The sequence below is a fragment of the Salvelinus fontinalis genome, chromosome 11 (genome assembly GCF_029448725.1).
Source record: "Salvelinus fontinalis isolate EN_2023a chromosome 11, ASM2944872v1, whole genome shotgun sequence".
Taxonomy (NCBI): Eukaryota; Metazoa; Chordata; class Actinopteri; order Salmoniformes; family Salmonidae; genus Salvelinus; species Salvelinus fontinalis.
Genome location: NC_074675.1, coordinates 27,710,050 through 27,737,822, shown reverse-complemented (window position 1 = coordinate 27,737,822; position 27,773 = coordinate 27,710,050). Strand labels below are relative to the sequence as shown.

Here is a 27,773-nt window from a genome sequence, read left to right as displayed (position 1 = left end):
GTACTGCCCAATTCTCTAAAACAACGTTGGAGGCGGCTTATGGTAGAGACATTAACATTAAATTCTCTGGTAACAGCTCTGGTGGTAATTCCTGCAGTCAGCATGCTAATTGCATGCTCCCTCAACTTGAGACATTTGTGGCATTGTGTTGTGTGACAAAACCGCACATTTTAGTGGCCTTTTGTTGTCCCCAGCACAAGGTGCACCTGTGTAATGATCATGCTGTTTAATCAGCTTCTTGATATGCCACACCTGTCAGGTGGATGGATTATCTTGACAAAGGAGAAATGCTCACTAACAGGTATGTAAATAAATTTGTGGACAACATTTGTGTATATAGACCATTTCTGGAATTTTTTATTTCAGATCATGAAACATGGGACCAACACTTTACATGTTGAATTTATATTTTTGTTTAGTATAATTAGGATATACTTTTAATCCTCAAGCCAGAGTTGTGCTTCTTGTTCATGCTCAAATAACCTGATACTCCTTGTCTGAAGGAGTCCCTGGACAGACAATCCACCCCTTTTGGCTCTGCTCTCACACAGTTTCACTCACTCTATGCTCTGTCGGTTCACTCCCAGCGACCTAGAGCCAGAATGGCTGGATGACGTCCAGAAGAACGGCGAGCTCTTCTACCTGGAACTGAGCGAGGGCGAGGAAGCGGCGGCATTGGCTCAAGTAGCCGCCAATCACGGCCTCTCCACCAATCACGTCCGCTTCAGCGAGAAGGAAGCGGAGATCATCAGCGACGAGTCCAGGAAGCTTCCTGATGGTGCTCCGACCAAAGGAGAGCCCAAGCTAAAAAGACTGGCTAGGATCCTTAGAAGGAAGCGGCGACCATCCCAGAGCAGAGGGCCCGACGGAGGAGGCGAAGACTCATCATCTCGTCCAGTATCCATCTTGAAAAACCAGGTGGGGCAGAGGGTGGGGGTGATGGTCCAGCAGCTGAAGGAAGTGTTTCTCTACCTGAACCCCAAACGCCTGGGGAGCAGCTCCCCTCCTCCCCCGGAGAGAGGGGGTCTACTGGAGGCCCTTCTGGGGGTGGTGCATCGCCCGTCTTGGGGCAGGGGCCAGGGAGACTCCACAGGGAGGAGGGAGGAGAGGATCACTGTCCACGGCCTGGTGCCCAACAGCCCGGCCGTCAAGTGTGCACAGATACTGATAGGTGAGTGTACAAAACCATCACTCTGGGTACGTCCAAAATGGCACCCTTTTCTCTATATGTAATGCACTACTTTTGCCATTTCAGACGCATCTACTGGGATCAGTCGTATACAAATTGTATAGAATACAATCAATTATTTGATTGACACCATTTATAATAAATAAAGTTAGACTTATAAAGTTGTGTTTTACAGTAAATAGTTTTGATGTTTGTAGAGGCTGGGCATGGTTGTTCTGGGCAGCCCAGGGAATGCAGAAAACGAAACTGCTGAATACTAAAGGGTATGCACATGAGTTAGTGTTTAAAGCCTTGACTTTCATGTAGCCTACCAGTCCATGCTAAAGCAATTAGACTAGTTAAATAACTAAGGTGAAATCTGTGTTAGGGTTGATTGGAACGGGCACGAGTCTGCAATGGAACAGGTGAAACTCGTTGTTTTACAAAAAGAAACAACAGGACATCTGGCTGTTCCTAGATCTGTGGACTGTATCTCTTGGCTGGGTACCGGTCTGTTTTGTATACGTTCCACTCTTTCCCAGTTGCCACTCCTTGTCATGCATACACTTATGCTCCTCAACAAAACTATACTATTTCTGAACAGGTTACACAATGTGGAGCAAAATAATTGCACAGAAATGTCACTATTACCCTTTAGTCTAAGTTGTCTACATGTAACACGACGCTGTAAGGGACTGCTGTGAGTGACACGTTCTTCTTCGTCCCAGGTGATAACCTGGTAGCAGTAGACGATGTGGATGTTACCACAGAGAACATCGAGAGGGTTCTGTCCTGCATTCCTGGTCCTACCCAGGTGAGTGTGTGTGTGTGGTGTGTGTGTGTGGTGTGTGTGTGTGTGTGTGTGTGTGGTGTGTGTGTGTGTGTGGTGTGTGTGTGTGTGTGTGTGTGTGTGTGTGTGTGTGTGTGGGTGCGCGTGCGTGCGTGCGTGCGTGCAGCGTGCGTGCGTGCGTGCGTGATTGGACGATAAACCCAAAATAATATGGGTGACTGTTAATGGGACAATTTATCCTTCACTAAGCCCCGCCCCCCCTTGGTTACTGTTACAACCTCGGACAATATCTTCCCAGGAAGACCCATTCCGCCGTCTAACCACTGGCAAAATCCCCTCACAATGATCTCAAACTGTGTTTTTTAATGCACAGGGAAATGAATCACAGACTACCTCTTGCTAAACAGGAAACTCTTGGGTCTGTTGTGGTGGACTGTCATTAGAATTGCTTCACGGGAACCTGGTAAAAGGATGTTTGTAGTGTTGCTACCGAATGATTCTGAATTTACTGTCAGGGTGCAGTCAAAGCTAAGAACCACTTTTGAAGCTAACTAGTGCTCTCAAATCGTATCCTGATGTCGACAGCAGATGGAATTTATTAATAACATGGCTAGCTACATTTGGTGGTCAATGAGACTGAGCTCAAGCTAACCAGCTGAGCTAGCAAACAATGTAACAAAAGTATCATTTCGGATTTGAAAAATCCTCCCATCAACATGAATTTCAGGAATCACAGTAGCAAGTTCCACTGGCAACTGATCAATTATTTAAACATTTAAACTATAATTTTTTTTAAAGAAAACTGTGAGGTTTTCCCATTGCCGTCATTGCCTTTCATGTGTTTCAAACGGGTGCTCGACCGAGGTGTCTAAACTAGACCACAGTTGCTATCCATTGCAGCGCTGTGATTGGTTTGAAAAAAATTCTGGGGCGAGTTTTAGCGAAGGGTCAATTTATAGCTACAACATTAAAACTAGTTAAATAGTTTAAAGGGTAATAAAAAAATAAAAACATGGTTTACATTTTAGTCCAGATTGACTACATATTTGTGCATACATATTTGTACTGGTTCCCCATGGGAATCGAATCCATACCCCTAGCGTTGCAAGTGCCATGCTCTACCAACTGAGCGACATGGGACTACCAACGTCATAAATGTATTGTTCTATATATCGTTATCCTATTAATTTAGCCCATTTATCGATGTGGATTTTTGTCCCTATCGCCCAGCTCTAGTATGTGTATGTGTGTGTTCCAAGACCACCCACACAACTCCTTACTGCCATATTAAGAGAACAGTAGTTAGAAATCTAATCTAATTTTATTGGTCACATACACATGGTTAGCAGATGTTAATGCGAGTGTAGCGAAATGCTTGTGCTTCTAGTTCCGACAATGCAGTAATGACCAACGAGTAATCTAACCTAACAATTTCACAACTACCTTATACACACAAGTGTAAAGGGATGTACATAAAGAATATGTACAGAATATATGTAAAGAATATGTACATAAAAATATATCAATGAGTGATGGTACAGAACGGCATAGGCAAGATGCAGTAGATGGTATCGAGTAAAGTATATACATATGAGATGAGTAATGTAGGGTATGTAAACATATAAAAGTGGTAGAGAGAATTATGCTCCGCTATGTGGTGTGTTTCGGAAGTTAAGTGTATTACAAAGTGAAACGTTGCAAATATGAAAGTATGCGAAAGACCCCCGACAGATCTTCTTTGTTGTCGTCGTTGTTGTTGTTGTATTATGAGCCCTAGTCACATTATTAACGATGCGTGCTGGGGCGTTTCGGACGCAGCCTCCGAAACAGAAACAGCAGCCAAAGAAAGAGGAGTCCTTCACATGAACTCAATTACAGACAACCCCCCCCCCCCCCCCCCCAACACGTCTGCTCTGCTTAGAAGTGTTACAATCTGGGGTCTACGCACTCATGGCAGACACACACTTACGCACAAGAACACACACACGCAAAGGCAGACCGAGACTGTGAGTCAAGAGCTCTCCACTGTCCCACATGTTCGAAGAGAGGTCTTTGGAGGTCACTGGAATGTGTTATTAGAAACCACATGGGTGTTGTGGCTCTGCACAGATTCATACGGCTGGAATGCCCTGAGGTGGCCCCATTCAGTCGAGATAAAAGGGCGCAACTCGAACTTCCACGTAAATCATTCGTTGACGTCAATGTGAGACGTGTGCAGCGTGCATAAAATGTCAAGATAAGTGTGTGGATCTCAAGTCAGAATACCGGCTGCTTATCGTGCTTTGGAGAATGAATCAATTAACAAAACCCAGCTAACCCCCCCCCACCCCCCCCAAGAAAACCCCAGCTAATCTCAATAAGTGTCTGTGTTCAGGATTGCTCTTCTAACTAAGCCACGGGACGATTATGTTTCTTCACGTTTAATTTGCTCCCTGCATCCAGAAAGTGGTATTTAAGTTTCTGTAAATCCATTGTAGAATGTATGGTGAAGTAGAATGCCGCTCACCGCCGAATATAGAAATATTTTTCCATTGCCATCTGGCTTCACTCGGCTGTCAAAACGTATATAGTAGGAAACAATCGCCACCTATCTACACGAGGAAAACTGTCCAAGTCGGAGAAATGACGCCTTGATCGCCATTCAGAAAACCGCTCAAGCTTTTTCCAAATTCGTCTCCTCACACGGTCAAAACAGGGCCTCAAGAAGGAGGAATTTGTAAATTACAGAGTGTCGGCGGGAGTGATGGCGTTTGCCGACAAAGAAAGAGAGAGAGAGGAGAGAGTGCGAGAGAGGCCAGACTGCGGCGGGAGTTGTTTGAGAAAACGCAGGAAAACGACCATTATGCTGCGGCCACTGAAAGCACAGCTGATTAGAATACGTGGAAAGCCAGATAGTAAATTACACTGTAGAGAGGAAGAGAAGAGACGAGGAGAGAGAGAGATGTGAAAATACAACAAGGCCTCTCGTCGGACGGAGCTCTACTGACATAGTCAGAGGAAACTTCGGTTGTGTTTGTGTGTGTGTGTGTGTGTGTGTGTGTGTGTGTGTGTGTGTGTGTGTGTGTGTGTGTGTGTGTGTGTGTGTGTGTGTGTGTGTGTGTGTGTGTGTGTGTGTGTGTGTGTGTGTGTGTGTGTGTGTGTGTGTGTGTGTGTGTGTGTGTGTGTGTGTGTGTGTGTGTGTGTGTGTGTGTGTGTGTGTGTGTGTGTGTGTGTGTGTGCGTGCGTGTGTGGGGCGCGCGCGTGAGCGTCTGGCTGGCTGTATGTATGTGGTCATGTGTGTGAATGGCCCTCCCAGGTAAAGCGTGATAGGCAGTAGCAATTATATGGGCGGAGCAGCAGTTTGTATTGAGGTTGGACCACCATGCCCTCTGCCTGACCTCATAGTATAGTACTTTACTCACTCTCGCTCTCTCTCTCTCTCTCTCTCTCTCTCTCGCACTCTCTCTCTTTCCCCGCCCCTTTCTCTCTCTTTCTCTCTTCTCTCTTTCTCTCTCTCTTTCTCACTATTATCCTCTCTGTCTCCCTTTCTCTCTCCCTTTTCTCACTCCCTTTTTTCCGCTCTCTGTCTCCCTCTTTCTCTCTCTCTCTCTCTCTATATATATATATGTATATATATATATATATATATGTCAATTGTCTCTTTGTCTATCTGTATCTCTCTCTTAACCTCTTTGTCTCTCTTTTCCCCTCTCTCTCTCGCTCTCTTTCTTTCCCTCTTTCTCACTCTATTTTTCTCCCTATGCCCCTTTGTCTCTCTGTCTATCCCGCTCACTGACATCAGCAGGCAGGAATCTACCGAGAGCACCCTCCAACCTAACCACATCCCCATTATTTATCATGAGAGAGCGTAGTGCCGCAGCCCTTCAGCCTATCTGGCAGAGTCCATTGTACTATTCTATTCATTGTAAAATGAATGTGTTCTATGACATTTGACATTTTTGTGTGTGTGTGCAGAATAGTGTCAGAAGGACTCACTCAACACCGTTAGGCCCTTCTCCTAATAACAGGCTACTGTTCCCTGCAGAGCCAAGATGGCGTCCGGCCCAGGCCTGGCGCCTGCCCTGGCGCTGCTCGACGGTTTGTGGGTTTCTGATGACAGTGTCTGGAGATGTTCTGGCCCTCACCCTAGAGTGATGGATGAATTCAAAACACAGGGAGTGAAAATACAATGAATAAATGCGTAGTCTTTGTAAAGGACTTGCTCACGAACCCTTCAAAGATTTGAAAGCATTGGACTGGTGTAAGCATGAACTTTCTACCTCATTTCTGACTCCAGTCCTTTTAACTCCATTAGGAGTGTGAACACTTCTCGGAGCGGTAGAGAGTCCGACCATTTCCAGTGTCACAGTCCTGCGCGTGCACCACACACACACACACCTGGTTCTGATTCGTCTCAATTAACGTCAACCAGAAGTCCTTAGCAGGCCTCTTCAGTGCTGACAGGTCACTGCCCAGAGCCAGCACTGTGTGTGCGTGCGTGCACACAGTTCTTTTTCACATTTGTATTACAGTTTGTTTAAGTCTGCGTGTGTAGGCTACAGTATTCTACAAGTGTGCACATGTATGCATTTGGGCTATAATTGCCTTTTTGAAATACAAAAGTGCACAGACATAAGCCATCTATCTGTAAATGGTAGCATGCATCTCTCCACCATACTGTTACGTGTTTCCATGTGCGTGCTCGCTTAGCTTTGTGTGAGTGGTGGTGTGTCGTGCAAAAAGCTCTGAGGATGACAGAGGGCCTTGCAGCAGGATCTGTTTCTGATACACACCCATGCTGCTTCTCTTTCAGTGATCAGGAATATAATCCTTTTCTCTCTCTGACAATCACCATTCTTCTATTTACTATTATTTTTAACCTTTATTTAACTAGGCAAGTCAGTTTAGAACAAATTCTTATTTTCAATGACGGCCTAGGTACAGTGGGTTAACTGCCTTGTTCAGAGCGACAGATTTTTACCTTGTCAGCTTGGGGATTCAATCTTGCAACCTTCCGGTTACTAGTCCAACACTCTAACCACTAGGCTACCTGCCATCCCTACTCTACTTCCTCTTTTCCTGAATGAATCACATCTACTTCCTCTTTTCCCGACTGAATCACATCCACTTCCTCTTTTCCTGAATGAATCACATCTACTTCCTCTTTTCCTAAATGAATCACATCCACTTCCTCTTTTCCTGACTGAATCACATCTACTTCCTCTTTTCCTGAATGAATCACATCTACTTCCTCTTTTCCTGACTGAATCACATCCCTTGATGGCTCTGTCTACGTGAACCCTTCCTGCTTTCCTGTAGCGCCAGGCCAAATAAATGACGCAGCAGCCCTAATGGACTGGATTAAATGTCGTTTATGGCCTTATTATGATCACAGTGTAGTTCCCCTGCCGATTCTGTCCGACTGTGATTCTCCAGAGTCGTACAAACTCACTGCTGGCTTTTGTTTTGTAGCCAAACCCACAGCCTACCGCCTTTTTTACAGTGTTTGAAAAGGGAAAACTCGGAATGGCTGTTTTTAGAATGTGGTGAAAAGATACAGATGATGATGAATTTAGGTCTTAGTTTCTCTCTCCTGCTTTCTCTTTCCCCTCCCCTCCCTCCCAGGTGAAGCTGACCCTGGAGACAGCCAGTCCAGGAGGACCAGGGGAGGGAGGTGTGGACATGTCCTCTGCTCCCAGGCTCAGGCCCTCTCCTTCGGTTAGCCAGCTGGTGCGTCTGCTGTGGGGCGAGGACACGGTGGAGCTCCAGATGTCTATAGGACACATCCCTCACATTGTCATGTACCTGTCACTCAAACTGGACTCAGACTCTCCCCTGGAAGAGGTTAGTTCAGTTTGACTTTGTCCAAAATGCACCCTATACCCTATGTAGTACACTACTAAAGACCAGAGGCCATAGATAAAAGTGTAGGACTGGGGTTTAGGTTCATCTGATCCACGGTCCGGTTACAAGTAACCTCTACCGTGATTTTTTTAACATTCACAGCGCAAGTCTACGGTAAAGGCGCAATCTGTTAGTTTTGTTTTTCCATCGTTCATTTGAGATAGTATAGGGCCCTATCAGTTCTGTGTTGTGGAGAGCGCGGACGGAGTCACGGAATCCAGACATTAAAACGGAATTCGATGATATTAAAAAATGTATTGAACTTTAGTAAGAAATCCAGTTAAAGGCTTAATGACACCGGAATTCACCCGTGTGTGTGTGTGTGTGTGTGTGTGTGTGTGTGTGTGTGTGTGTGTGTGTGTGTGTGTGTGTGTGTGTGTGTGTGTGTGTGTGTGTGTGTGTGTGTGTGTGTGTGGTGCGCACACACATGTCTACACTTTGTGTAGCCATTAGCATCAACAGATAAGCGTCTTCAATTACATGTTAACTACAAAGTAGCCTATGCTAACCTGGCAGAATGATATAACTATTTGCATCAACCCAGTGGCCATTTGTTTTGCAAACTCTGAAATGACATAAGTGCTACAGAAACGTCACTAACTGAACAACGATCTCTAGCTGGTGCGCACTTGAATTAAGGGTCACTACACCCCCCCCAAAAAAATTCTCCCCCAGACCTCAAAGGGGTCTCCTGATGTGGTTTTAAAGCATTGTTGTGGATTTAGAACAACCAACCTATTTTGTTGGTATACAGTCTGTGTTTTCTGACTAGGGATGGGCGTGAGTACTAGAGTACTCAAACGGACGTCAAAGCTCGATCTTTAACCAGAGATCACTTTTTTTTCCTTTTTTTCTTTATACAGTCAAACTATTTGGTGGAATGTGCTTTGTGGCTGCACGAACAGGCAAATAAAAATGTTGTCTTGGAAGACAACATTATTTTGCTTTGACTCGAGTGTTCCATTTGTAAAGAATAAATCAAGCCAAGCATCACACAGTTCTTCTCCCTAAATTCCCTTTCCTCCTCCCGTGTCTCATTCCCTCAATTGCTTTCCGACCGTTCCCTTCACACACTTGTGCCGAGTGCGCACACAAGCTCCTCTTAGGCCTACAGAAATGCCTAGAAAAACGTATCTAACTGATGGGAAATACACTAGCTACGTTCACTGCCAAATGATGCCAGTTTCATTACAAATTCAAAATGGACTGGTTGATTGAAGTAGGAAAATATGTGTTCCAACAACGAGCTGCCGTTTTGGAATAATTGCGCCCTGTCTGTTTTCTGCTTAGGCTACTTTGCGAACTTTTGTGCCATTTTAGAATAGGTTATCCTAGGCTATAACCCCACAAGGCATAGAGTGATCATTTGAAACGGGGCTCAATTTGGCCATTTTAAAGAATTGAAAATATGTCTTCTTTTCCCTATACAGACATTCGATTTAGGTTATTCTGCCGGTTGTTTGGAATTTTCTAAATGAATTAACACGGCCTGGTGATGAATTACGGCCACGGCATCTGTTTGGTGCTTAATGATTCTGATGAAAATACTAAAGAAAATACTAAGGACAGACAAATGATCACTCTGAGGATAACTGTTCCAGACGCGAGATGCGTATCACTTCGCACTGGCAACTTTTTTTTCATTTGGAAAAATATTCTGTTCCATTTTATTCCGTTATATTACAACATGTATTTTTTTTTACTATACAATAGGTGTGTCTTGACTGTGATAAAGGCTCAGGAAATAAGAGCGTCTTGTCTGCTAAATGAACACAACAAGGCTATGCCATTGCACAGCCATAGGCTTCTACAAGCAAAGGCCATTGCTGAGGTTACTGCCTTTTTGAAGATTGTGTTCCACGATATAATATAACCAGTTGACATTACGGTTTCAATAAATTAATCTTAAATGGCACTTGCTTTTTTAATGACTGAAAATAAATGGCCTTGTGTTAAATTTGTTGTTATTTTTTCATTGAGTACTCGAGTACAAAAATATAAATCATGTGAGTACTCGAACAGTCAAACAATGGCCACCCCTATTTCTGACAAAAGCAGAAGCTTTAGAGAACAGAACTACCGCTCTGGGAGGCTTCCAGATCCAACAGCATCCAACACACACACACACACACACACACACACACACACACACACACACACACACACACACACACACACACAGAGAGTAGAGAAACAGAAGTAGGAGTAGAAGAACAAAGTCAGTTCCTCTGTGTGTGTGTGTGTGTGTGTGTGTGTGTGTGTGTGTGTGTGTGTACAGTGCAAGTATTCAGGCCCCTTGACTTGTTCCACATTTTGTTACGTTACAGCCTTATTCTAAAGTTCATTCAATTGTTTTTCTACACACAAACCCCATAATGACAAAGCAAAAACAGGTTTTGAGAATTGTTTGCAAATGTATAAAAAATAAACAACTGATATTACATTTATATAAGTATTCCGACCCTTTACCCTTTGCAAGTACTTTGTTGAAGCACCTTTGGCAGAGATTACAGCATCGAGTCTTCTTGGGTATGACGCTACAAGCTTGGCACACCTGTATTTGGGGAGTTTCTTCCATTCTTCTCTGCAGATCCTCTCAAGTTCTGTCAGGTTGGATGGGGAGCGTCGCTACATAGCTATTTTCAGGTCTCTCCAAAGATGTTCGACCGGGTTCAAGTCCGGACTCTGGCTGGGCCACTCAAGGACATTCAGAGAATTGTCCTGAAACCCCTCCTGCGTTGTCTTGGCTGTGTGCTTATGGTTGTTGTCCTGTTGGAAGGGGAACCTTCGCCCCAGTCTGAGGTCCTGAGCTCTCTGGAGCAGGTTTTCATCAAGGATCTCTCTGTACTTTTCTCGGTTAATCTTTCCCTCGATCCTGACTAGTCTCCCAATCCCTACCGTAGGGATGGTGCCAAGTTTCCTCCAGACATGACGCTTGGCATTCAGGCCAAAGAGTTGAATCTTGGTTTCTTCAGAATCTTGTTTGTCATGGTCTGAGAGTCTTTAGGTGCTTTTTGGCAAACTCCAAGCCAGCTGTCATGTGCCTTTTACTGGGGAGTGGCTTCCGTCTGGCCACTCTACCGTAAAGACCTGATTGGTGGACTACTGCAGAGATGGTTGTCCTTCTGGAAGGTTCTCCCATCTGGAACTCTGGAGCTCTGTCAAAGTGACTATCGGGTTCTTAGTCACCTCCCTGATCAAGGCCCTTCTCCCCCGATCAGTTTGACCGGGCAGCCAGCTCTAGGAAGAGTCTTGATAGTTCCAAACTTCTTCCATTTAAGTATGATGGAGGCCACTGTGTTCTTGGGGATCTTCAATCCTGCAGAAATGTTTTGGTACCCTTCCCCAGATCTGTGCCTCGAAACGATCCTGTCTTGGCGCTCTACGGACAATTCCTTCGACCTCATGGCTTGGTTTTTTCTCTGACATGTACTGTCAGCTGTGTGACATTATATAGACAGGTGTGTGTACCTTCCAAATCATGTCCAATCAATTGAATTTACCACAGGTGGACTCCAATCAAGTTGTCGTAACATCTCAAGGATGATTAAGGGAAACAGGATGCACCTGAGCTCAATTTCGAGTCTCATAGCAAAGGGTCTGAATACTTATGTAAATAAGGTATTTATTTTTATATTTTTTATACTTTTGCAAAAATTTCTAAAAACTTGTTTTCACTTTGTCATTATGGGGTATTGTGTGTAGATTGATGAGGGTAAAAAAGCGATTTAATCCATTATAGAATAAGGCTGTAACAAAATGTGGAAAAGGTCAAGGTGTCTGAATACATTGTGTGTGTGTGTGTTTTGGTTGCTGTTGGATCTGGAAGCCTACTAGAGTGGTAGGATGACGATACATAAATCAAATCAAAGTTTGTTGGTAGCGTACAAAGATTTGCAGGTGTTATAGCAGGTGCAGCAAAATGCTTATGTTACTAGCTCCAACAGGTTAACCAGCCTGCATAAGTTAACCATTATAGTAATCGGATAAATAATACCAACAAAAGCAGCATCATTTCGCAGACACTGTTCGTGTTTATTGTTGGACTTAAAACCCTCTTTCAATGGAGATTCTATACTGATCATGCTGTTTAACCAGGGGAGGGCTTCATCTGTGTCCGGGAAACTGGCACTTGTGGAAGTCAGCGACGGTGGACCAGAGCACCGAAGTCAGAGGATTTGTAGTGAAAGTGCTGATCCAGGGCTTCTGTTTTCTTGCTCTGTGGGGAGGTAGACTAGTAGCCAAATGTTCCCGCACGTGCAGCTCCCCTCGCAATTCTGCGCAGAAGAAATATCAGCCCACGCAGAGAAGCACTAGGCTGTACTTCACTCGACTTTCTAGAGTTTTCCCCTTTAGTTAACACAATCAACGTTTCGTTCTACTGTGGGAATTGTGATTGAATCAACGCAATATTAGCCACTTTCAATGTAACATACCACAACAAAACGAACTATGCAAGACATCGTGTGCAAAACTAACTTTGCAAGATATTTTCTTGTAGGCAGAGCGCATTGGAGTAGGATTCTGTTTCATTGACAGGCATGACTCAGGCCGTACTCTACATAACCAATCAGAGCTGCGGTAGGCCTATATGCAAATGGCCAGAGCCATATTTGGATCTGTGCCATTCAATTTGAACTGGATTGTTTAGGCTACCATATGGGCTGTCCCGAGTAGATGCGCTTGTTTTGAGATCAAAGCGAGATATGCATAACGTGCACATTTGTTCATATTCTTTGCTAGTTAGTGAGTTATTAGCCCCAAAATGTGTCCATTTCTAGCCATCTTTGAAAAGCTAGTCAGGTAAAGAGCTTTTTTTAATGTCTTAAAGCGGCAGTGTTGTATTTTGAGACATCTTGAATAAGCTAAGTAGCCAATAGGCAGAGGGTAGCATAATTTGTCTTATTCTCTGTAATAATGATATGGGGATAATCATGCATTTTATTTTGTAAAGTGATTTCTTGCTTCAAATTTTCAGTCACCTCCTTGTCTGAAAGACAAGTGGATAAACAGGTTCATGTCAAGCCCTGCATGTTTTTTTTTCTCTAAAGTCTCATGGAATGTAGGCCTACATTGAACACCACCCATTGGCTGCTACTGTAGGCTGTATGATAGAACAGCTACTTCCATGTTAAAATGTTATGGGATGCGTTCTCGCCATTGTTTTTGATGGTAGGCCACTCTGGTAGGCCTACATTACGATCAAATAGCCACACGATCAAATAGCCTACTTGGTCACTGTTAAAACTGTAACTTAATGCGGGTACAGCCTCAGTGTTCACAGTAAACGGGCCACGGAAGTTGCACAGAATTTTCACACTGTTCAAGTTTGCGCTCTGCAGACCTGAAATTTGCTCAGTGCTGGAAGAAATTGGAGGGAACATTGCTAGTAGCTACAGCCTCATTTCAGACAAGCTCTCTCTCCTCTCTCTGCCCTGTGATTTAGGCCTGTTCTCTGTGGTGGCTCCTAAATACAGAGTTGGCGTTGTCTTTTTCCGCTCTGTCTCGCGGTGTATCTGAAATGACACCCTATTTTTGGGGGTTTGACCTTTCTTTTAGCAGGGAGTCCCATTGAGACCAAGGTCTCTTTTTGCAAGTGAGCCCAGAATCTTACAATGACAGTGAAACTACACTAATACTATGACTAGAGTGTACCGTCATACCTCCGTCAACGTGGTTTACTTGGTACTACACCGGGAGCATTACGAGATGTGTGAATGTCATGGCATAGAGTCCATACTATCTGCTATCTGATATTCCTACAACCTCTGCAACAAATATTCTGTGATTTAAAATGATTTGAAGTAACTTAGATTTGTCTTTTTCAAGCCTAAAATGCGATACCAAACCTTTTAAATGTGTGCAGGCAGGGGGATTTTTGCTATTTTCCTACTTAGTTTTAGGATTATTGAGATTATTTGTGAATTTATATTTTGATATTATGTGCTTTTTTTCTGTGTACGGTGCTTTCGGAAAGTATTCAGACCCCTTGACTTTTTCCACATTTTGCTACATTACAGCCGTATTCTAAAATGGATGAAATAAATGTATTTCCTTATCAATCTACACACAATACCCCATAATGACAAAGCAAAAACAGGTTTTTAGAAAATAGCTGTGCAGCAACGCTCCCCATCCAACCTGACAGAGCTTGAGAGGATCTGCAGAGAAGAATGGCAGAAACTCCCCAAATACAAATCAAATCAAATTTTATTTGTCACATGCGCCGAATACAACAGGTATATTGTATTAGGTATATTTCACTGTAAGGTGTATATATACCTTACAGTGAAATGCTTACTTACAAGCCTTTAACCAACAATGCAGTTTTATGAAAAATACCTGAAAAAAAAGAACTAATAAAAGTAACAAATAATTAAAGAGCAGCAGTAACATAACAATAGCGAGGCTATATACAGAGGGTACTGGTACAGAGTCAATGTGTGGGGCACCGGTTAGTCAAGGTAATATGTACATGTAGGTAGTGTTATTAAAGTGACTATGCATAGATTATAACAGAGAGTAGTAGCAGCGTAAAAGAGGGGGGGAATGCTAATAGTCTGGGTAGCCATTTGATTAGATGTTCAGGAGTCTTATGGCTTGGGGGTATAAGCTGTTTAGAATCCTCTTGGACCTAGACTTGGCGCTCCGATACTGCTTGCGGTGCGGTAGCAGAGAGAACAGTCTATGACTGGGGTGGCTGGAGTCTTTGAACATTTTTAGTGCCTTCCTCTGACACCGCCTGGTATAGAGGTCCTGGATGGCAGGAAGCTTGGTCCCAGTGATGTACTAGGCCGTTCGCACTACCCTCTGTAGTGACTTACGGTCGGAGGCCGAGCAGTTGCCATACCAGGCACTGATGCAACCCGTCAGGATGCTCTCGATGGTGCAGCCGTAGAACCTTTTGAGGATCTGAGGACCCACTCCAAATCTTTTCAGTCTCCTGAAGGGGAATAGGCTTTGTCGTGCCCTCTTCATGACTGTCTTGGTGTGCTTGGACCATGATAGTTTGCTGGTGACGTGGACGCCAAGGAACTTGAGGCTCTCAACTTGCTCCACTACAGCCCCGTCGATGAGAATGGTGGCGTGTCTCAGAGATCACCGTGAATTGTGACCGCATTGGTATACTTTGGCTGTTACACAACAAATTACACAGGAAACGCACTGTGTGACAGGCCCCGTTATCTCTTCTAAAGCCAGTGTATTGTCCGGTCGCAATAAAGACAATTTAACTTGCAAAATATGATGTTTGTTACTGTTCCAGGCGTACGGTTCACCACAAACACGGCATACATCAACATACTTTAACAGGATTTTAATCCGCAATTTCACAGCCATCCTCGCTCACTGTTGCACCTACGACACTCATCTAGTGAGCACCTCCACCCAAGCAAGGCGTTTGACGGGTTTGACATGTAGTCAGGCGTCACTGATTTACACTGGGTGCCCACCCCTTTTTTTTGGCTGATTTTGTGCCATGGACTTCCCCAGGCTTCCTGTTTAGGGAAACCTGGTTCTCCACGAGGCTAGTGTGTTGGTGACCCAGAGGTGAATGTCTGGCATTGTAAGAATTATCAGAGCTTTTGTCCTTGTTTCCATGGCTATGAGGCCCTACTCCTTATTCACGCCCCTCCCCCCCCGACTCTCTCTGAAGTGGTCCGCTCCACACCCTTCATAGCAGACAGCCTGGTGTGGCGAATACTAATGACAAAGACTATACCCAGATCCTGCCCTGTGCTTTCTTTTCTAACGAACTGTATGTGTGTGTGTGTGTGTGTGTGTGTGTGTGTGTGTGTGTGTGTGTGTGTGTGTGTGTGCCTCCATGTCCGGTCAGCAGGAGATCCTGTACCAGTACCCAGTGTCTGAGGCGTCCAGCCAGCTGAAGGGAGTCAGAGGGATCTTTCTCACTCTGTCTGACATGCTGGAGAATGTCACTGGAGGACAGATAGTCAGGTAGTGTAGAAAATTCCCCACCCACTCCTGACTAATCTCTACCTATCACCAGTCAGACCCACTTCAAGCGGCTCTGAAATCTACCAAAGTCCTAAATATAGAAATTCCATTCATTCATGCCATGATTGTATTTCTCCTCTGTCTTTTCCCCTGCACCTGTTCCTCCTCCAACTCCCTCCTTTTTTCTCCGCCTTCTACCCCTCTCCCTTTTTTTTTCCCCCATCCCCTCCCCCCCTCCTCAGCTCCTCCCTTCTCCTCAGTAAACAGCTGGTCCATGTGGGCTACTGGAAGGAGAGCAACAACCTGCTGGTGATCGCCCTGCCTGCTGAGAGGTATGGACAAAGCAAAGTCATCCAAAGTCCTTGACAGCATCCAATGCATGCTTCCATATTCAATACGCTGTCTCAGCCAATCCCATATGTCAGCTAAATGCTGTATCCCTCCCAGAATAGTTGATCAATAAAATGGTCGGTAAGTAACTGAAGTTCGGAGTGTTTTTTTCTGGCCTTCTCCTCGTGGATGTGACTGTGTTTTTCCCCTCGTATTCTTCCCCAGGGTTCCTCTGTTGTATCTGCAGACAGTAGTGGGAGGTGCAGTGAGGACTCTCAAGATGATGCACGGCTCTCTGGACAGGTCTGTTGTGCTGACAGCATTTACATTACATTTAAGTCATTTAGCAGACGCTCTTATCCAGAGCGACTTACAAGTACATACATTCATACTTTTTTTTTTTTTTTTTTTTTTTTTTTTTTGTACTGGCCCCCCGTGGGAATCGAACCCACAACCCTGGCGTTGCAAGCGCCATGCTCTACCAACTGAGCCACACGGGGCCCCGTGACAGCAGGGATGCATCCTGAATTTGACCAAAAGTAGTGCACTGCATAGGAAATAGTGTGCCCTTTTGGACACTGGTTTGATTTCCTGGTTCAAGCGGTCCCAGTCTTTCTGGCTTCTCATTTGAAGCAAGGTCATTTATACTGTTACATCAAACCTGAACAGGTTGTTGGCTTCTTTTAACCAACCACTTCTTTCTCTCCCTCTCTCTCCTCCACCCCTTCATCTCATCTCTCCCTCCACCACACCATCCCTCTCTCCATCCCTCCCTTTCTCCTCCCCCTCCCTCTTATCTCCATCGCTCCTTCCGCCCCGCAACAGTGCATTCTGCGAGGCGGACCATGCCCCCAGGCTGGACCATTTCTTCTGCCTGTTCTTCCAGCAGCTCATCCAGCCTTCCCAGTTGAGTGACAGGTCAGGGGGCGTGGCCCCGGAGCTATCGGAGACTCTCTTCCTGGACGGACTGCCAGCGGTCCGGTGGCTCCCTCTGCCCCCTGAGATAAAGGTCTGGATGGGCCGCCACGGTTGTGATGGAACACTTTTAAGATGTCTTCTTCTTTCTTCATTGATGTCTTCACCATTTGCTGTTTGCGCCTCGCTTGTTACGTCTTCTGAAATGTTTCAGGTCACAGGATGTTTTAGGCTGTCAAGTCACTGATACGTTTAAGCAATTTGCTCTTGCTATGATATATTTAATGGGCTTTTTTTCCCCCACCTTGTTGGATTTATGTATGGTCTTTGCTGCCCTCTGCTGTCTGGCGGTAAAAATGACATGTGCGCCTGCCAATTTTTCCATGTCTAGCTCCAGAGCATGTCTGACTGCAGCCTTTGTGAATGCAGAACTACGTCTGCCTCTGATCTAGATTTAGAATGCTGCGTTTGCATTCTACTTCTACGGTCTCTGATTATCTGTCTGTCCACAGATGCAAGTGGACACCGTTCTCTCAGACTTTGAATCATCAGATTTCGGAGAAATGGTAAGTCAAATCGTTACGAAGGGCTTTAGTCGAAGCAGTGCACTGTGTAGGGAATAGGGTGCCATTTGGGAAGCAGACAAGGTGTCATGCTCATCCCCATTCCCATTTAGATAGATCTTCTTCATACCTGCATCTTCTAGCTGATTAAATGAAGCAGGACTGGGAAGGAGGGGTGGTGGAGAGAGGGGGAGGGGATAGACCGGCAGGAAGTAGATCTGCTACTTAATCATTCATGTCTGACCTTCTAAAACTGTTAATTAGTTTCTCTCTCTTCTCTCTCTCTCTCTATATATCTGGCAGTCAGAGGACTTCTATGGCGTGAGGCGTCTCTACGTGACACTGGGTTCCTGTCTGTTCTACAAGGTTGAGTGTCGTCTCACACCTGTCACACACACACACACAATCACCTGACATCTATCTGCTGGGGCGCTCTCCTTTCAACCCACACACACACACACACACACACACACACACACACACACACACACACACACACACACACACACCCCCCCCCCCCCGGGCCCACAGTGAAAATTGAAACTTCACAGAAGGGACAGACAGACACCGTTGGGTGGATAGGAAGAAAGAGACAGTTACATATGATTATTTACAGTGCATTCTGGAAGTTTTCAGGCCCCTGGACTTTTTCCACATTTTGTTACGTTACAGCCTTATTCAAAAATGGATGAAAACATATTTGTTTTCATCAATCTACACACAATAACCCATAATGAATAAGAAAAAAAAACGTTTTTTACAAATGTTTGCACATTTGTTAAAAATAAAAAACAGAAATACCTTAATTACATAAGTATTCAGACCCTTTGCTATGAGACTCGGAATTGAGCTCAGGTGCATCCTGTTTACATTGACCATCCTTGAGCTGTTTCTCCAACTTGAGTCCACCTGTGGTAAATTCAATTGATTGGACATGATTTGGAAAGACACAGACCTGTCTATATAAGGTTCCACAGTTGACAGTGCATGTCAGAGCAAAAACCAGGCGATGAGGTCGAAAGAATTGTCCGTATAGCTCCGAGACAGGATTGTGTCAAGGCACATGTCTGGGGAAGGGTACCAAAAAATGTCTGCAGGATTGAAGGTCCCCAAGAACACAGTGGCCTCCATCTTTCTTTAATGGAAGAAGTTTGGAACCACCAAGACTCTTCCTAGAGCTGGCCGCCTGGCCAAACTGAGCCAGGGCCTTGGTCGGGGAGGTGAACAAGAACCCAATGGCCACTCTGACAGAGCTCCAGAGTTCCTTTGTGGAGATGGGCGAACCTTCCAGAAGGACAACCATCTCTGCAGCACTCCACCAATCAGGTTTTTATGGTAGAGTGGCCAGACGGAAGCCACTCCTCAGTAAAAGGCACATGACAGCCCGGTTGGCATAACCTAAAGACTATCAGACCATGAGAAACAAGATTCTCTGGTCTGATGAAACCAAGATTGAACTCTTTGAACTGAATGCCAAGCGTCACGTCTGGAGGAAAACCTGGCACCATCCCTACAGTGAGGCATGGTGGTGGCAGCATCATGCTGTGGGGGTGGTTTTCAGCGGCAGGGACTGGAAGACTAGTCAGGATCGAGGGAAAGGTGATCGGAGCAAAGTACAGAGAGATCCTTGAAGAAAACCCGCTCCAGGGTGCTCAGGATCTCAGACTGGGGCGAAGGTTCACCTTCCAACAGGACAGTGACCCTAAGCACACAGCCAAGACAACGCAGCAGTGGCTTCGGGACAAGTCTCTGAATGTCCTGGAGTGGCCCAGCCAGAGCCCAGACTTGAACCCGATCGAACATCTCTGGGGAGACCTGAAAATAGCTGTGCAGCGACACTCCCCATCCAGCCTGACAGAACTTGTGAGGATCTGCAGAGAAGAATGGGAGAAACTCCCCAAATACAGGTGTGCCAAGATTGTAGCGTCATACCCAATATGACTTGAGGCTGTAATCACTGCCAGGTTCTTCAACAGAGTACTGAGTAAATGGTCTGAATACTTATGTAAATGTGATATTTCAGTTTTTAATTTAGTATAAATTGGGTAAAAAACTGTTTTTGCTCTGTTGTTATGGGTTATTGTGTGTATATTGATGAGGGGGGAAAAAACATTTAATCCATCTTAGAATAAGGCTGTAACGTGACAAAATGTGGAACAAATCAAGGGGTCTGAATACTTTCCGAATGCACTGTAGATGGGATATCGTCACCCAGGATAACATGCAGGATAACACCCAGGATAACATGCAGGATAACACCCAGGATAACACCCAGGATAACATGATAACATCCCTCATTCTCTGGATGGCACATCATCAGCCTATCAATTGATGCTGAATTATTCATGATTTGTAGGAGGTTGTTCTCTAGGTTCAAGTCTCCATTCTCATGACCTTTGTATAGAGAGAGTCTGGCACTCTCTATATGATGGGGCGACTTGTGTTAGTAAAAATTCTAAATTAATTTGTGTTATCTGTGTGTGTGTGTGTGTGTGTTTGTGTGTGTGTCCAACCTGTGTGTGTACTCTGTGTCTCTGTCTCTCGACGTGTATGTCTCTCTGCCTGTTTCCAACCCCAGGGCTATCTGATAGCGAACCACCTCCCCAAGGAGGACCTACTTGACGTCTCTCTCTACTGCCAGCACTACTGTCTCCTCCCCCTGGCCTCAGAGCAGCGCGTGGGCCAGCTGGTTATCTGGAGGGAGGTGTTCCCTCACCACCGCTCACAGATCCACCAGACCAAGAAGTACCAGAACAAGACCAATAACAACCACTGTACCATGCCTGGCTACTGCCAGCCCAAGGGACGCTACTTCCTACTCATAGTGGGACTGGTAAGACCATAGATACGTTTGGACACACCTACTCATTCCAGGGTTTTTCTTTATTTTGAATATTTTTTGGGACGTTGTAGAATAATAGTGAAGACGTCGAAACGCTGAAATAACACATATGGAATCATGTAGTAACCACAAAAGTGTTAAACAAATCAAAATATATTTTATATTTGTGATTCTTCAAAGTAGTCACCCTTTTCCTTGATGACAGCTTTGCACGTTCCACAATGTAGAAAATAGTACAAATAAAGAAAAACCCTTGAATGAGTAGGTGTGTCCAAACTTTTGACTGGTACTGTACATATAAAATGACATATAGGGTCTTCATTGAGAATGTAGGATTCAATGTTCCATCAGTTACTCTAATGAGTGTCACCTTTTTGTTTTTGTGTCATTTCTTGCTCTTTTTCTCTACCTTTCTTTCTCTCCTCTTTCTCTTTCCCCTCTAGCTGTCTCTCAGACAGACATCCAACATTTGACTCTAGTTTTGTGTTCCAGGATACCAACTACACGCAGACATCTGTTATCCCATACATTCTCTCTCTCTCTCTCTCTCTCTCTCTCTCTCTCTCTCTCTCTCTCTCCTTCTCTCTTTCTACCGCTCCCTCTCCCCCAGAGGCACTTCATGCAGTGTGTGCTCCTGGAGGCGGGTGGCTGTGCGGCCCCTGCCACGGGGGCCCCAGGGCCCGACTGTGTGTACGTGGACCAGGTCAAGGCTACCCTCCTACAGCTGGAGGAGCTGGACGTAGGGATGGAGGAACACTTGGCTGCCCCGCCTGCCCCCTGCCTCTCCTGTGCTGACTGGTTCCTCCCCTCCTTCGCCCGTGACAGGTTGTTTTTAGTTTGACAATTTTAAAAACAATTGTGCATTAATTTAAAAAAAGAAAAGTGCAGAAATAAAATAATTGTGTATAAATAAGAGCATAGATAAAATTGAGGATGACACAAACGGTTTCCATTGTGGTTCTCAGGTTAGACACCCTGGCCTCCTCGTCTCCTGTCCTCTGCAAGCTGGCCGGGGGCGTGAAGCCGCCCTCCTCGGACCAGGGAGGAGGAAAGGTGGTGGGCCGGAGCCTGTTTGGAGGAGGCGCTCGGAGACCTCGCCCCAAGAGGAGTCAGTCCGACAGCGATGGACAGTCGGACGGGGGTGTAGGAAGGCCGACTGGACTCAGTCCGCACTCCACCCCGGACTCGGCCCGGAAGCTGGTCGGCCAGAGAGACTCGCTGGGTTCTGGAGGATCTGATGAGAGTCGAGGCAGTGGGAGCATTTTCAAGGTAGGGTCTTAACCTTCCTTCCCCCATTGCGTCTCTCATCCTTATATCTATAAAAAGTTATGTTCCACGGCACACTTTATTAAATTACAGACAGACAGAGAGACAGAGAGACAGACAGACAGACAGAGAGACAGAGAGGCAGGCAGGCAGGCAGGCAGGCAGGCAGGCAGGCAGGCAGGCAGACACAGACAGACAGACAGACAGACAGACAGACAGACAGACAGACAGTAAAGTGCACACACACACTGCTAGGAGAGCACGATATTTAGCGACACACTGGGTTTTGTCAAATACCAATGTTATTTCCCCCCTCCCCTTAGATTCCCAGGATGAAGCATCCTAACCCGTTCTACCTGGGCACCCTGAAGAAGAGTCTGACTGAGAGAGAGACAGAGGAGAAGAACAACACTATGAAGTGAGTGAAACAGGCCAGCAGTGTTAGAAGTTAGTTTATCCTTCCTTGTTGTAATAATGCCCCAAATCTCCTCTCTGCTGTGGTCCTATTCTTTCATTCCACCCTATTCTATTCCATATCACACTATTCTATTTTATTCCATCTCATTCTATTCCACCCCACCTCTCTTCTATTCTGTTCCATGCCGTCCCGTTCCATTCTATACCATTGCATTCTATTCCATTCCATCCAATCTCTCTCGGTTCTGTGTTGGCCAGGTTGACGTCTGGGGCAGAGAACACTCTGTTCCACTATGTGCTGATGGAGAAGGTGCAGGGTATCTTCATCGCTCCTACACACAGGGAACTGTCTCAGCTCAGCGGCTCCATCCACCCTCAGCTCATTCGCAACTTCCACCACTGCTGCCTCTCCATACGGGCTGCCTTCCAGCGGAGTCTGCCGCCCAGGGTAAGATACGGAGCACACACACAGACAGACACACTCACTCACTCTCACACTCACACCGTGGCGATTTTAGCATGTGCATCTTGGTGGGGCAAACTAACCCAATTTTTTTGTTGTTGCATGCCAGCAAAGCCACAACACAACACTAAACAATACATTTATTGCACTATAACGGTGACAAACGGTGCCCACAAACTGTTAGGGCCTACATAAAGCTGTCCTAACAGCTGAGCTTTTCTTTCAGCACCATGGCTATCAGCGGAGCCTCATCTGGCAGTGAAACTGTTCATTCAGCCTCGTTTACTGCCTTTTTAAAAATGCTAGCTGATTACGGCAAGCCGTCATTTCAATTAAGACACTAACCTCTAAAAGTTTAAGCCGTTGGTGGAAGGGGGGGGGGGGTACTAAGCTAATATATGGAATTGTTTTAAGATGGTTCTAAACTCAGCAAAAAAAGAAACGTCCCTTTTTCAGGACCCTGTCTTTCAAAAATCCAAATAACAATTCATGAACATGCACCTGTGGAACGGTTGTTAAGACACTAACAGCTTACAGACGGTAGGCAATTTAAGGTCACAGTTATGAAAACTTAGGACACTAAAGAGGCCTTTCTACTGACTCTAAAAAACACCAAAAGAAAGATGCCCAAGATCCCTGCTCATCTGCGTGAACGTGCCTTAGGCATGCTGCAAGGAGGTATGAGGACTGCAGATGTGGCCAGGGCAATAAATTGCAATATCTGTACTGTGAGACGCCTAAGACAGCGCTACAGAGAGACAGGATGGACAACTGATCGTCCTCGCAGTGGCAGACCACGTGTAACAACACCTGCACAGGATCGCATCTGAAAATCACACCTGCGGGACAGGTACAGGATGGCAACAACAACTGCCCGAGTTACACCAGGAACGCACAATCCCTCCATCAGTGCTCAGACTGTCCACAATAGGCTGAGAGAGGCTGGACTGAGGGCTTGTAGGCGTTACACCGAGGCCTGTACTCTGGAGCGGGATTGATTTGGAGGTGGAGGGTCCGTCATGGTCTGGGGCGGTGTGTCACAGCATCATCGGACTGAGCTTGTTGTCATTGCAGGCAATGTCAATGCTGTGCGTTACAGGGAAGACATCCTCCTCTCTCATGTGGTACCCTTCCTGCAGGCTCATCCTGACATGCCACCAGCCATACTGCTCATTCTGTGCGTGATTTCCTGCAAGACAGGAATGTCAGTGTTCTGCCATGGCCAGCGAAGAGCCCGGATCTCAATCCCATTGAGCACGTCTGGGACCTGTTGGATCGGAGGGTGAGGGCTAGGGCCATTCCCCCTAGAAATGTCTGGGAACTTGCATGTGCCTTGGTGGAAGAGTGGGGTAACATCTTACAGCAAGAACTGGCAAATCTGGTGCTGTCCATGAGGAGATGCCCTCCAGTACTTAATGCAGCTGGTGGCCACACCAGATACTGAATGTTACTTTTGATTTTGAACCCCCCTTTGTTCAGGGACACATTATTCCATTTCTGTTATTCACTTGTCTGTGGAACTTGTTCAGTTTATGTCTTAGTTATTGAATGTTATGTTCATATACATATTTTCACATGTTAAGTTTGCTGAAAATGAAGACCGTTGACAGTGAGAGGACGTTTCTTTTTTTGCTGAGTTTATAATGTATCATTTAGCTATTTGATTTAGAATTTTAGGACTCCTTTAAGTATCCCCCGAAAATATTTTTAAATTATTTGATCAAATATTTAGTTTGGCCTTTACTACTATAGCCCATAGAAATGCCTTGAATAACATTCATAAATGTAAAAATAGATAGTAAAAAATATTTTGCATAAGGAATAAGGTTTTGAAGTGTCTGTCCTATATCTAGAAGATAACTCAGGAAATATATAGATTTTTACACATACGTATTTAACCTTGTATTTTTTGGAGCAAAACAGAGAACACCATCGTGAGAGTCTCTCCTTTACATAGTAATATTAGTCATATTAGTTTGTAATAATAGTTCTGCAGATGCGGTAGGCCGACATAGGCGGATGTTGTGGATAGACAAAAAAAATAATACATCTCTAGCTTATATTTACAGATTTTAATGGGGATTTTTTAATTATGTTTCTTAGATTGACACATGGGTGCGTCAATAGACTCTCCAGGATTAATAAGCGAGCTAAGATGGACATAGTCGATATAGCTATTTGTTCAGTACCTTTGAAATGTACAGCGACAGAATTCAGGACATGGTTCGTTCTTACAGTATTCTCCCTGTACACCAAGTCAGAACCGTAGGATAAATAAAGGGGGCATATAAGCAGACAATGAAAGCTCTTACAATATTCGATAGTGACAATTCTCTAAAACAGGCTAAAGGCTACATGTACACCACTAAGTCAGAACAGTAAGCTAAGTTATGAGGGGGAGAGAGACCAAATTCTTAGGGTGAGACACGGCCGATGAGCACCGATACGTTTTATCTATAAATTCTCTTCATATGACAAGGATTTGCCAGTAGATTGTCGACGTGATTCATGATGATGGCTGCTTGTCTAACTTTCTAGCAAAGTTTTTGAAAGTATGATGTTGACATGATCAGTCCAATCAAAGCTACGGTAGATATAACGCGATTTGACGTCATTTTGTCTGTGGCCAATGACCTTGAGCCTTCTTGGATGGGCACTTCTAATATAAATCTATGGCAGCACCCAAGGGGGCTTGAACTGCCTAGCTCTCCCTGCAGATCCTGCACTGACATAATGTCCACATGAGCGACAGAACGCTGAGCAAATCTCGGCGCAATTAGGTAAGATTACCAACGTCTACACTCTGTATTTTTGCTGGCTGCCCCTCCACCACAGAAAGCACAGAGCTAGGCTGAAACACCTTCATTTTGGAGCTGCCTTACTTAAGAAAGAGACCATGTTTGTTTGCGGCTTTATTAATTTTATTTCCGCTCATGAAACATGGGACCAACACATTGTATTTTTATTCAGTATATTATTATTATTTTTTTTAACAGGTGGGGCTCAAAGACAGGTCACTACTGCAAACACACCATATCCCTGTATGTAAGAATGTCTGTGTTTTAATAAAAAAGGTGGTGTTTGTTTATGTTTAATCTCTTAGACCTCTCTTTGTGTGAGTAGGGCAGGCCAGGTACAGACAGACCCCAGGGGACCCATGGGCTGGGCCCAGTGAAGGAACACGGGGTTCTGTTCCAGTGTAAACCTGAGAACTGGACCGACCAGAGGAAGCCAGCCCCCACCATGACCTACTGGGTTATAGGGTACGTGACAGAACAAAATACTAAATGCTACCCTGTTCCTTTTGTAGTGCACTATTTAGAACTCTGGATAAAAGTAGTGCGCTTATATGGGGATTAGGGTACATCGGAGGACAATGTGTTTCAGTGTGAATCTCAAATGGCACACTATTCCCTACCTAGTGCACTCTTTAGTGCTCTGGTCAATGTACTATGGAGAGTAGGGTGCCATTTGAGACATAACCAAGCCAACTATGTCTGTGCTTGCCTTACATAGTGTGAGCGCCACTGTACATGATTTAGTCTCCTAAGAATGATGATATCTATATTGCCTCTGTTGCTATATAGGGTCAGTGTTATGAATTCTATATTCTGTGGAGTTTTTTTTGGGGGGGGGGGGGGTTGAATGTAGGGTAGGGATGGTGGCTGTCCTTGTAGTAATGACTGATGGCACTTTGGGATGTCTCGACTGTTGATTTTGGACATGCTTCTGCGTTTCAGAGGTGTGTGTGTATGTGTCGTCAGTGAGAGAGAGGTCTGTCTGGGTGGCAAAGTAAAGAAATGTGAAGTAAGCCAGTTAACTTTGAGTGAGAGGCTGGGAATAGCAGGCCAACATGTAACAGCTGGGCTCTGGCTTACAGTGAATTTCAGACATATATATATATATACTGGGCATAGAGATGTTCATTTATCAAGGTGGTGCTGCGGTATTGTCTACTCTCTGGATATCTAGTGCTTTTTGTTTGATTTAGTTGTTTTTATACACGTCCTGCCTATACTCCAGCTTGAAACACACTGCCATTTCCCTCTGTGTTCCAGCCGGATGCTTCTAGAACCCATCCCTCAGGAATTCTACGTGTGTTTCCATGACTCCGTGGCAGAGGTTCCCGTGGAGATGGCCTTCCGCCTGTCTTTCGGCCTGGCCTTGTGACGAGCCGTCTGCCAATAGTCTCTTATGAACTCTGGTAACACTACTACCTATCGGCAGGCAGAGCACAACCCTGTTCATTAGGCACCAAACGGAAGAAAACAGACAGATGGGGAGTACATAAACTCCAATAAGATACGCTTGTTCACATTTTCTATCGCAAAATATTTTGCTACGGTTTTCCCTAATGAACACAACCCTGGTTTTAAAGGTTTCACAGTTGACCTCAACGCCTGTTTACTGTCGGTCGGAGATATTCTGGGATCTAAGACTCCCTCTTGTGCCTTGATTACCTGATGGCAGGTAACAGGAAACCTCACAGACCAAGGTTGTTCTCTGTTAGCCTTGGATCAGCAGGACTGCATCCAGATAGAAATATGTTATATGGAACAAGCATGAGGTATATGGAATCACGTCAGCTCTATTCATGACATTTCTATCTGTAACATCCCACTACGAAACAGGTTTTGGGGCGGCAGGTAGCCTAGTGGTAAGAGCGTTGGGCCAGTAACCGAAAGGTTGCTGGATCGAATCCCCGAGCTGACAAGGTAAAAATCTGTCGTTCTGCCCCTGAACAAGGCAGTTAACCCACTGTTCCCCTGGTAGGCTGTCATTGTAAATAAGAATTTGTTCTTAACAGACTTACCTTGTTAAATAAAAAATAAATATACCCTGTCCAAAATGGCTCCCTATGTAAAGAATAGATTTTAACTCTGGGTGTGTGGAAGGACAAGCCACTAAAAACTGTGTATTAATACCTCAGAAAACATGCTGGATTTAATTTTTTTAAAGGGTAGATGTGAGTTGGCAGCATTGTTCTGCTGTTCTGGCCATAGCAAGTCTCATTCTAGTTCTGTGTTTCTGACATTCCTGTTAGCTAAAGTGTGCCAGACCAAATAATATGGGAAAAGTCTAAACAGCATTCTTGGGACATACCAACTTACGTCACGCCATTGCAGTTGAAATGTAAAAAGGTTAAAGTTCGGAACGTCCCAAGGATCCCAAACAGCACTGAC

At 45.0% G+C, this 27,773-nt stretch overlaps 1 protein-coding gene and 1 non-coding gene across 3 annotated transcripts in view; one reads left to right on the top strand and one right to left on the bottom strand.

The window, feature by feature from the left end:
- The window catches only part of LOC129865422 (protein inturned-like), a 33,009-nt gene extending 5,252 nt beyond the window's left edge, over positions 1–27,757 (top strand). Inside the window, exons 2-17 of one of the 2 annotated variants that reach the window (XM_055938215.1) lie at positions 588–1,171; positions 1,897–1,982; positions 7,563–7,781; positions 15,676–15,794; positions 16,037–16,126; positions 16,350–16,427; positions 16,950–17,133; positions 17,552–17,605; positions 17,906–17,968; positions 20,181–20,435; positions 21,055–21,269; positions 21,410–21,713; positions 22,034–22,128; positions 22,386–22,575; positions 25,714–25,853; positions 26,649–27,757. In XM_055938215.1, coding sequence (XP_055794190.1) covers positions 588–1,171; positions 1,897–1,982; positions 7,563–7,781; positions 15,676–15,794; positions 16,037–16,126; positions 16,350–16,427; positions 16,950–17,133; positions 17,552–17,605; positions 17,906–17,968; positions 20,181–20,435; positions 21,055–21,269; positions 21,410–21,713; positions 22,034–22,128; positions 22,386–22,575; positions 25,714–25,853; positions 26,649–26,760 — 2,788 coding nt within the window. In that variant the 3' untranslated portion in view covers positions 26,761–27,757. The remainder of the gene's footprint in view (positions 1–587; positions 1,172–1,896; positions 1,983–7,562; positions 7,782–15,675; positions 15,795–16,036; positions 16,127–16,349; positions 16,428–16,949; positions 17,134–17,551; positions 17,606–17,905; positions 17,969–20,180; positions 20,436–21,054; positions 21,270–21,409; positions 21,714–22,033; positions 22,129–22,385; positions 22,576–25,713; positions 25,854–26,648) is intronic. The other variant, XM_055938216.1, reaches the window with a different exon arrangement.
- trnaa-ugc (transfer RNA alanine (anticodon UGC)) lies at positions 16,551–16,626 on the bottom strand. The gene has a single exon. It is a non-coding gene; the product is annotated as a tRNA-Ala (tRNA).
- Positions 27,758–27,773: the final 16 nt, after the last annotated feature.